Source organism: Monomorium pharaonis, chromosome 5, assembly GCF_013373865.1.
Source record: "Monomorium pharaonis isolate MP-MQ-018 chromosome 5, ASM1337386v2, whole genome shotgun sequence".
Taxonomy (NCBI): domain Eukaryota; kingdom Metazoa; phylum Arthropoda; class Insecta; order Hymenoptera; family Formicidae; genus Monomorium; species Monomorium pharaonis.
The window spans coordinates 3,354,292-3,364,694 of NC_050471.1; the positions used below are offsets into that span (position 1 = coordinate 3,354,292).

At 34.3% G+C, this 10,403-nt stretch overlaps 2 protein-coding genes across 7 annotated transcripts; one reads left to right on the plus strand and one right to left on the minus strand.

The window, feature by feature from the left end:
- The first annotated feature begins 557 nt into the window (after window positions 1–557).
- Window positions 558–6,955, plus strand: LOC105835290 (serine/threonine-protein kinase 3). Of its 2 annotated transcripts, none has more exons than XM_012678413.3 (10): window positions 558–1,277; window positions 1,786–1,866; window positions 1,939–2,119; window positions 2,199–2,426; window positions 2,505–2,823; window positions 2,893–3,026; window positions 3,107–3,263; window positions 3,340–3,431; window positions 3,512–3,709; window positions 4,177–6,955. In XM_012678413.3, the coding sequence occupies exons 1-10, from the start codon at window positions 1,264–1,266 to the stop codon at window positions 4,351–4,353; spliced, it is 1,581 nt and encodes a 526-aa protein (XP_012533867.1). In that variant the 5' UTR covers window positions 558–1,263; the 3' UTR covers window positions 4,354–6,955. The 2 variants fall into 2 exon arrangements, with proteins under 2 accessions (XP_012533867.1, XP_012533868.1); XM_012678414.3 differs by having other exon boundaries at window positions 4,195–6,955.
- Window positions 6,806–10,368, minus strand: LOC105835295 (sorting nexin-17). 5 transcript variants are annotated; one of them, XM_012678424.3, is made up of 9 exons: window positions 10,277–10,368; window positions 9,784–10,094; window positions 9,236–9,403; window positions 8,785–9,150; window positions 8,607–8,700; window positions 8,279–8,529; window positions 8,000–8,206; window positions 7,740–7,922; window positions 7,404–7,661 (listed from the first exon to the last, which is right to left on the minus strand). In XM_012678424.3, exons 3-9 carry the CDS (start codon window positions 9,293–9,295, stop codon window positions 7,404–7,406), a joined length of 1,419 nt encoding a protein of 472 aa, XP_012533878.1. In that variant the 5' UTR covers window positions 9,296–9,403; window positions 9,784–10,094; window positions 10,277–10,368. The 5 variants fall into 5 exon arrangements, with proteins under 5 accessions (XP_012533879.1, XP_012533878.1, XP_012533881.1 ...); XM_012678425.3 differs by lacking the exon at window positions 10,277–10,368 and having other exon boundaries at window positions 6,806–7,661; window positions 9,784–10,248; XM_012678427.3 differs by lacking the exon at window positions 9,784–10,094 and having other exon boundaries at window positions 10,277–10,364.
- Window positions 10,369–10,403: the final 35 nt, after the last annotated feature.

Sequence of the window (10,403 nt, forward strand, 5' to 3'; positions counted from 1 at the left end):
AACACATTACGATGTTTATTTTAATAAGAATGTTTTAAGAAGTCAATTTTTTTTAACTAAACTAGCGCAGTTCGTCTTTTCTCTTTGACATAAAAAGAAAAAGAGGCAAAATGGACCGCTCAAAAAGTTTAGCTAAAAATAACAGGCCTAATGATTAATTTAATAAAAATGCAACGACTTATTCAGTTGAAATTGTCAGAAAACCAATGTTAAATTACACATTACTTTTTTTGCGGATAACAAACGTAAACGGAATCATAAGTTTCAAGTTGCGATGCGATTGCTAGATATTTACAATTCTTGCACGCGAGTAAGAGATACGATTAGACTCGAGGTCATTATTAATTAGATTATCTTGTTGATTATACTACTGTGATTCCTTTTTGTTTGAAAATTAATAAAGCGTTTTGTTATGCATGCAGTCATCTCATTTTTTTCCCGCGATGCTTGAAACAATAAAGATACCGTCTATATAATTTCAATTTTTATTACTATGTAAAAGAATAATGTAAATAAGGAGATTACATGTCTACTTTGGAATGTAGACAAATTAAAAATTTTCATCAAAAATTCTTATCGTATGGATTGATTTGATTCGAAATCACGTCTCGGTATTTATATATACATGATATTCTTTAGGAAGTTTAGGTAATGCGTTTTTCATAGTTCTAATCACTTAAAATATATATTTCTACATACTAATATCATGTTTTTTAAAATTATCGTTAATATTTTAAGTACAGTATTTTTATTAATTATCGTTAACATTGCAAAACTTAAAACTTACATATGTTGGCATTGCAGCAGGTTGGCTAAGATAAATATTCGCTCAAAAAATTGAAAACGATCTTCTCGATTTTATGTAACATCACCTTAGATCACCTAGAATAAAATATAAAAACTTTCTCGCGCGCGTTTTCTTGTCCCGGTGGGCTTTCGAAAATCGCTTGTAAGAAACTATGCTTAAGGTTCGTCGCCAGTGAGTTGGCGAACGCTCGATCAGCCGCGCACCGCCGCACCATGAGCACCATCTACGATGGCCGACAGTCGCAGACTCCGATACACTGCGATACACGTCGGTTGTGGTTACATTACTTTATTGACAAAAATGTAACACCTCTATTTTTAATTGGCCATGTTACCGCCGCGCACGGCATGACAATTATCCCGATCGCGTTTATATTACTCTTGTTTCTTTAAATATTCGAGTGCCGCGTGCTCTTTACTCGAGATCTCCCGGGTCATCCTGACGTCGACGCGAAGATGTCTTCTAAGAGGTATGCTTGATTGTTTTTACTTAGCATATTCCTTTTTTCGTTTCCTTCCTCCCCGTCATATCCTCTCTATCCGTCCTTTTTACATTTCGACACGCGCTGACTCCGCGCCGTATTGTCTTTGGAAAATTATTTTTAGCGACGAAACGGAACATTCTGGATTATCCGGCGAACGGTTTTCGGCTCTCCGATGGTTGACCTTCCCCTCTCGACTCTTTGTCCCTTTGTTAACTTGAGGTCGTTTTTGCGATTGTTTACCACATTGCAATCTCTTCTTCGAAATCTCCTCGCACAACGAAATAATTTCCGTTGTTACGCGCAAATTTTTCAATCCTACCGATGCGAAATTAAAACAGCCGATAGACGAACTTAATCTATTAAGATTTTTCGAGTTATTCCAGCCAAAAATAAGTCGTGTATAAAGCGTATGAGTGGTTCTTTCACTCGCAGCTTCTAGCAAGATGAACATTTTCTCTTCAGAAATTGTACATTTTTATTGTTATATTTTTAGCGAATTGAAAAAGTTATCGGAGGAAAGTCTGACGAGACAGCCTGAAGAAGTGTTTGACATTATATGCAAGCTGGGAGAAGGGTAAATCTCTATTGTTTACCAACTGATAAAGACTTCTGTTTTCACTGTTTCTAAATATGATCTTCTGTATAGATCTTATGGGTCAGTTTACAAAGCTTTGCACAAGGAAAGTGGCCAGGTGTTGGCTATTAAACAAGTGCCAGTGGATACCGATCTGCAGGAGATTATTAAGGAAATATCAATTATGCAACAATGCGACTCTCCATATGTTGTTAAATATTATGGAAGTTACTTTAAAAATACAGATTTATGGGTAAGTTGGATGTGCATACATTGTATCTTAATATTGTGAATAAACCAGACAATTTTATTGATACCATTGTAACTTTCAGATTGTAATGGAATATTGTGGAGCTGGTTCTGTTAGTGATATTATGAGGTTAAGGAAGAAGACCCTACAGGAAGACGAGATTGCTACAATTCTGAGCGACACTTTGAAAGGGCTGGAATACCTTCATTTAAGAAGAAAAATTCATAGAGATATCAAGGCTGGAAATATTCTTCTTAATAATGAAGGCCATGCGAAATTGGCTGACTTTGGTGTCGCAGGCCAATTAACGGTGAGTTATAAAAAGAGAGAGAGAGACAGAGAGACATTTTTCGAACAAATTTGAAATAAACTGGATTCTTTGAAACAGGATACCATGGCTAAGCGTAACACAGTCATTGGTACACCTTTCTGGATGGCTCCGGAAGTGATACAAGAGATTGGTTATGATTGCGTAGCCGACATATGGTCTCTGGGAATTACGGCCTTGGAGATGGCCGAAGGCAAACCACCGTATGGTGACATACATCCAATGAGAGCAATATTTATGATTCCGACTAAACCACCACCTAGCTTTAGAGAACCCGATCAGTGGAGTCCAGAGTTTATCGATTTTGTCAGTGGGTGCCTTGTAAAAAATCCTGAAGAAAGAGCCACCGCGACCGAACTTTTGCAGCATGAATTCATTGGTGAGTGTTAATATTTGCATTTAATATTTTGTTTATTAACTAATAAATTTGTATGTGTCATGATTGTAGGTAATGCGAAACAGCCAAGTATCTTGAGCCAAATGATTGCCGAAGCTCATGAGATACGAGAAAAACAGAGCGCGCATAGAGCTCACATTATAAACAATGTGGCGATTAAAAGTCAAAGCCAGGCGGATGATTCGGTAAATATTTATATAAAACTAGTTTATATACGAATATATACGTGTGTGCATATATATGTAATACTTCAACTCTGTCGTAGGATGAGGACGATTGTAGTGGAACCATGAAACCATTACCAGAAGATAGTAGGACTTTAGTGCCGAGTGATCTTCCAGACACGGGTACTTTAGTTTCGGCGTTAGACTTGGGTACAATGGTTATTAATAGTGATACCGATACCGAAGCTACCATGAAGAGTTAGTAGATATCTGAATTAATCTCCAAATTCTAGCAGAAAAGTGATTTTTCTAATATCGACGTTCTCATTTTCAGGACATAATACTGGTTCTGTGGAATCCGGCAAAAAATATCGACCTTTATTCTTAGATCACTTTGACAAAAAAGAAGCGCCTGAGATTGGAAAGGTAATTTCTCTTATATTATTTTAAGTATTTAGGCATGATTTAGGTTTAAAATATTGATAATACTGAATAATATTTCATAGGGTAATGGACAGATGTTAGGAGCGCACAATATGGAAAATGCAAGCAAATTGGAGCAACCGAGTCCAACTGAATCTCATAGGTTTCAAAGTCATTTGCAACTACAGCTGCAGAATCAGATCTCTCATCCCGTACCAGAACAGCCATATAACAATATACCGAAATTTCAAAATGTCTTCACGGAACGTGATTTCGACTTTGTGAGTAAATTTTTAGCACTTAATTTAATAATTTACATAATTAATATTTATGCGTAATATATATGCTCTGATTATTAATGTAACAGTAAAACGGCTAGTCACTTTGCATATTTTATAATACCTCTATCAGATTATTCATTGGAGATTGAAGATTAGAGGGGATATTAATCAATTTTTATTTAATATTTAATTCAATTTAATTTAATCTTTTTAAATTTATGTGTAATATAATTTATTATTTAATTTTAATTTAATCAAATTTTTTTAATACGCATCATTTTATTTAATTGAATTTTAATTTTTACTTTGCAATCCTCGATTTTCAATGCATAATTTGATATTAGCTTAACAATGTACAATTCACATTCTCTGCACCAAGTGCATTGGAATAATGTCACTTTTGGCCTTTATAAAACAAGGATTAACAAACTTAAATATATAGAACAAAGATAAACTTAAATATATAGAGAAGCCGTATCCTGCAGTTGAAGTTTCTCTCCTATGAAGAACTGCAGCAACGAATGGCCAGTTTGGATGCAGAAATGGAGCGGGAGATTGACGAGTTGAGAAAAAGGTATCAGACGAAGAGACAACCTATTCTGGATGCCATGGACACCAAACGGAAACGTCAACAGAATTTCTAACAGTCCTCCTTTACGCGAATAAGCAATGACGAATAGACAAAGGGTGTACAGTTGTATAAATGAATAGATTTTATTCGCGTCACATCCCTGGTGATTTCATCAAAGAGAAGAACATTGCTCCCATACCGTGAATATTTTACCTCATAAAACGGACAAACGTGTAGCGACTGTGAATGTTTCCTGTTTACTCGCGAATCACAATGTCGCTTTTCTTTATGAATCCCGGGGTATTATAGCTAGTACCCATATAAACAAAAAGATATTTTTTACATTTCTGAAAGATATTTGTCATATCTTGAGATGTCTTGCATTTTTTCGAAAAGCTCTGAAAAGATCTTTTAGATCTTTTGATAGAAAGATACTTGTGCAACATTTTGAGATATTATTTCAGGAATCTGTGGAAATGTATTGAGGATATCTTTTAGAAATTTAAAAAAAGACATATGACAAATATCTTAAAAGTATCTTTTAAGATGTTATTTAGACATCTTTTAGAATTATCTGAAAGATATCTTTAATGTGATATCTTTTAGATATCCACAAGACCTCGATGTTTTTTGGGTAATAGCTGAGAACCTCATGTCATCAATGTAAATTATTTTACGTGATTTAGGTGAAGAAACAATCACTATACTTAATTTTTATATTACGTTTACCTATATTTACTGTTAAATATATCCTATTCTTATAGAAATATTAAGAGAGACTCCTCTAGGGTCGTTAGAAAATAAAAATAAATGCAATAGGAATGCAGAAACAGATGCATCATGATCGCGATTGTTTTTTATTCGAGAATGAAATTTCTACATTTACTTGAAAAAAAAAATCGGTATTTTGTATCGCCATACGCTAGTCATTTATAATGCCATTTTATCCAGGATATGAAAAGACCATTATTCACATAAAATGCACTTAAACGGTTAGCATTTGAACAATTCTTCAGTGTGTGAATGCTCTATTTAATCATGACAGTTTAAAATAAGTGAACAAGGCTGTAAGATTTAATTTACCTTTTATTTTATTATTTACTGCCATAGGTAGACTCTCCATTCATTTGTCTACTAATATTAACTAACTCTTAGGTTTTATGTCGATTTTCTAAATAATTATATTTACTTTTCAAGTTGCAAACATATGTCAAACACCAATATGATCATGTAATTCTAAAGTAATGAATAGTGTTCTTCAGTATGCAGCACCATGATAAAAAAATGATGCCGCATTTTAATAAGATATTTCGTAAACGATCTTACTAGTATTAGTCTTCCGCGCGCCGTATTAGAAAGTATTTTCCACTACGCTATAATTTACTCATAATATGGAAATTGTTGAAACTGAAATTTATCAGATTCCAGTAATGATATAACGGTATTTTTAGAATAATATAAAAGTTCGTAATGCCTTACAACAATTAGTTTATGTATAAAGCACTAAAAATTTTTGACCACATATTTTTTTGTGAGCGTTACAAAATAAATATATTTGTACGTGCCATTAATACATATGGCAAAATAAACACAGTGGAAGAATAATTCCTTGCTGACGATTGGGCTATTTTACAAATAGTGGAAATAAAATATACTTACATGCGCTATTAGCCAGAACTGATCTGCAACTTTCTTCTTTTAGAAAATAATACAGAATAACGACATATTTTTGATATAGAAGATATGCCCATTGTCATTGAAATAAAGTCCAAATTTGAGACATATATTAGCCATAATTCTGATACTCGCAAACAAAAGTGTAACACTGACGATGTTTTCCAACTAACAAATAATTAATTTGCTTCACAAAATAAAATTGTGCTTCAATCGTTTTATACATAAAATGCAATATATAAAATTGTACATAATTTTTTCTAGAAGTTTTTTTAAATAATTCACAATCATGTACATTTAATCGATTTTTATATGTTAAAATTGTGATTTTATTGTATTCTTATTTCACAATTTATACAATACATCAGGAACACGAGCATATTTGTAAATTGCATTCTTATATAAAATTATAGATTTACAAACTTTATATTCTTGCAGTTTGTGCTGCTGTAAAATCTTCCTTCCTAAATTTATAATCTGCGTTTATTAATGTTCTGCGATATCTATTTTAGGATTTAAAAAGTAAAATGGACAGAAATCTACACAAAAATGTTACAAAAAAGTACACTAATGCATTTTTCTACATGACTGTCAGTCATTTAGCCTTAGCTAGCAATCACTTTTCATACGCGAGAATTTATAGTTACATATTTCATAAAGCAACGTAATAATCCATTTTTATTTTTCCACTTGGAGATATGGCTTTGTATTCCTATCTAATCATGACAGTTTTATGACAACATGATTTTGTATTGTACAATCTATTACAGTGTTTGGCTGAAATATAGAGACTGAAGGCAGAAGTATGTTTTTCCCGAGTGAATGATTTAGTAAAATATAGTCTGATAATAGAACGTAACAACATATGGAATGATTACTATTTATATTAAAGCGAGATATTATTAATACATATTTTGTTTTAAGATAATTACAAGAGCAAATATTAACATGCTGCCTTTTCAATCAATTTGTTTAATAACAATAAAATATTATACAAACTATACGCATTTGATCTCTTCAGTTTGATCTTTTATTAATGATACAACTGTATCATTTATGTTAATCCTATTATTAAGTACCTTGTGCATACAACATTTTTTTGTACATTTATGCAAAGTTTTGATCCAAGTTAATTTCTAAGTTATACTAGATTGGAAACTGGACGGCATATAAAAATATATAAAGAATGTTTTATTAAACAGTTATCAATAAATATGATAAAAGTTATCAATATAAATGCACTTTTATCACGTACAGGGACACTAAACATGCATCGTCCAACAAAGTCTTGAGAGCTACCTACCGTTAATCTTTAAATTGGAAACAGTTTCTGTGATGTGTAAAATATTCTAAAATATATTTTTATGAAATTTTTTTGTGATAAGAGGCACATACTCTGTTACTTTTTTATCATTATGCTTATACGTCGATCTTTAAAATTCACTTGGCTCATAAATCGTCGTCCCCTATCATACGAAAAACATTATTCTCCACAACATCCAGATCCGTTGTTTGAGTTTTATCAGCAACAGTTCTTGAATTGTCTGATTTTTTTGACGTCACAGCCGACCATTTGTTAGCAAGTTTCTTAATAATTGGCCCCGATTTAGAATGATTGTCATTGGCACATTCTCGCAGTGGTGATCTCGTCATGACGCGACTCTGACCGTCCCGCATAACGTACGTCCAGGATTTCCCAGGTTCTGCCTACAAATATTTACATGTTTACGAACAAATAGATTTGATTTAAGCATTTGAGTTATCTAAAACAGTTTATATAACAACCTGAATTCTACTTCCTACTACGCATTTCTGCAACAACTCGTCAATCATGGCTTGCAGACAAACAGACATTAAAATTGCTTGCTCGGATACAATCGTAATCCATTGTAATTCATTCCTAGCAATTAGATATTCGAAGGATAACTCCAGACTGCATTCGTTATTATCTTCATAATGATCCGTTCCCTAGACGCATTAATAATTCAAAACAATATTCAAAGTCAACAAACTTTTCCATTAAAATCTATTCGCATAGCACTTACATTTTGTATAGTAGTAATACGCCAGCATCGCATTCGCGATACTTTAAACACAACTTCGTGCTCTTTTGACGAAGATAAGACGCGTAAATTTAATTCATTTCCACCTATAGCGAGCAATACTTTCGAGTTATGTTCGGGATAATCGCAGTAACATGCTGCAAACTGTATGTAGCCATAGTATTTCAAATTACGAACTATATTCAGGTACTGAAATAATTAAACGACATCGTAAATTACTCGACAATATTATATATTTATTTTTAACGCGAATAAACATACCTCTTTTCTGTTCTCGGATTTTTGCAAGTTCTCCAATTGATGCTGAACCTCCTTTGTAACCAGAATCCAACCGCTGCGAATTTCTGCAGCCGCTTGGAGGTACAGTAAATTTAGCGTTACCGGATCACTCAATAACTCAACATCATACGCTATGTCCCAGTAATTTTTTCTAAGAACAATTTTCGTGCCCGTAGAACTCATGTATTTGTACGTTATAAATGGTGATTCAAAGTCTTGTAATTTTCGCAATACTGAGACAAAAAAACATTGAAAAATAAAACATACAATGTAGAGTACAATAAAATGCTGTAAGAATAAACATACTTACTTTTAATACTACCGGATAATTCATCTTGTACAATAATAAATAACGCAAAATGGAAATAGTATTTTTCTGCTAGCTTTATATGTTTGTATATTTTCTGTAGAAAGGAATAAAAATATTTTAACGATCATCGCGCACGTACATTTATTTTTTATGTACCTATTAATTGGAAATAATATACCTTTAAAATTTCACCAGAATACTCTCCTGGCGAAGCATTTAACGAAATTTTTGATCCATTCATAAGAAATACATCTAAAGTCTCCTGCTCAGACAAACCATCAGCTGTCTCTTGCTGCGCGCTTAATAAAAATCCATTTAATATCTCCGAGTTATTTATTGCTATATTTTGACCGATGGATTGAATATATTTCTCCAGAGCCAACCGCCGCTCCTCTTGCTGAGTAGAGGTCAAGGGAAAGAGTTTCTTGGGAGGAAATACAGGTAGGGATATGTCGAGGTCCTTCGACAGTTGTACATGCAGATTGTGCAGCTGCTTATATCTCGCGGTACAATGAAACAATCCATTGATGTGAATATTATATCCCTGCAATTCACAGAAAACATTATATTGATGTATGAACAATTAAGCATACAATATACTATAAATAATAAAGTGTTTTAATACTCACGATGTATGTATTCCCAGTTCCATCCACAAATTCCTGAGTATCTGGTATAGAAAAGTGCATCTTGATAGTACAAAAATATATTTAGAGACAAAAATATCGTTATCAAATCACATTATCCACAGTGAAATTCCTTAACTTCTTGGTATACCCTCGTCAGCGTGGCAGCATCTGGAAAGGGAGGACGAACCGTTAAACATAAAAAATTCGCTGGAGTGAGAACTGTGTCTAAAATTAACACGTGGGATTTTGTAAGCCGTTGCGTGAGTCATTATTATTCGCCACCAAGCGAAGCGTTCTCGGGAATACGAGCGAGACGATATTCAGTCCGCCCACCGTCCGTGTCTTTCTCTCTCTCTCTCTTTCTTCCTCTCGGTGAGGAGGAATGACCCCGAGAGAGATCCGGATAGTGATGGAAAGAACGTAAAAAGCGATGCCCTAATAATCCCGAAGCCACCGCGGCCAGCCACGGGAGATTTTTCTCGTCGATCCGGAGTTCGCGCGCCTGTTATTTATTTTATTACTTCACGCGTCATTTCGCGTATACTCACATATTGCCGCGGGACTTTCGTCGTTTGCGGGACCGCATACGTACGTGACAACGGGCCTAATCGCTCGCTCCCGCCCACTCGCGCGTTTCACGCGATTGTTGTTACTGACAGTACGCATTTGCATCCCACAACGGTTCACCGCGAGCGGGAGAACGTGCGTCGTGGACCGCACCGCGGTCGCGTCGTCGCACGTCAGATGCGCTCGCAGGTTCGCGCGTGAATGACGCATTAGCTCCGTTTGCACGCGACGACACACGAATGCGGTTAATGTGTCATACGGAGGAATGAACCGAGACATACTCGGCACAAATCTGAAAATACAGTTAGATAATGCCACGAGAGTACCTCTATCGCTAGTTAGAACAATCCTTCGAGAAAAATCAAAAAGATCGAATATACTTTAATTTAGGTTTTCACGAAGGTAAAAATATGTTAAGAAACTATCCTATGTTGTCTCATGAAAATGTATTCCTTAAGCGATAAACTACGTTACCTTTTAAAATTAAAATTTTAAAAGCGCATACAGTCATATTTTAACTCGGTCTTCGAGAATTCACGGTTCCCGACAGTTCCCAACCACGCGTCGATCGTAATGAAAATCAATGAAAAAGGTAGATGAG

Coding starts and splice junctions, on each gene's coding strand:
- LOC105835290 (XM_012678413.3), top strand. Junction 3,264..3,339: donor TACCGAAGCTACCATGAAGA/GTTAGTAGATAT, acceptor TCTCATTTTCAG/GACATAATACTGGTTCTGTG. Junction 3,432..3,511: donor AAGCGCCTGAGATTGGAAAG/GTAATTTCTCTT, acceptor AATATTTCATAG/GGTAATGGACAGATGTTAGG.
- LOC105835295 (XM_012678425.3), bottom strand. CDS start 9,295: ATGCACTTTTCTATACCAGATACTCAGGAATTTGTGGATGGAACTGGG. Junction 9,151..9,235: donor GAACTGGGAATACATACATC/GTGAGTATTAAA, acceptor TGTGAATTGCAG/GGATATAATATTCACATCAA. Junction 8,530..8,606: donor ATTATCCGGTAGTATTAAAA/GTAAGTATGTTT, acceptor TTTTTGTCTCAG/TATTGCGAAAATTACAAGAC.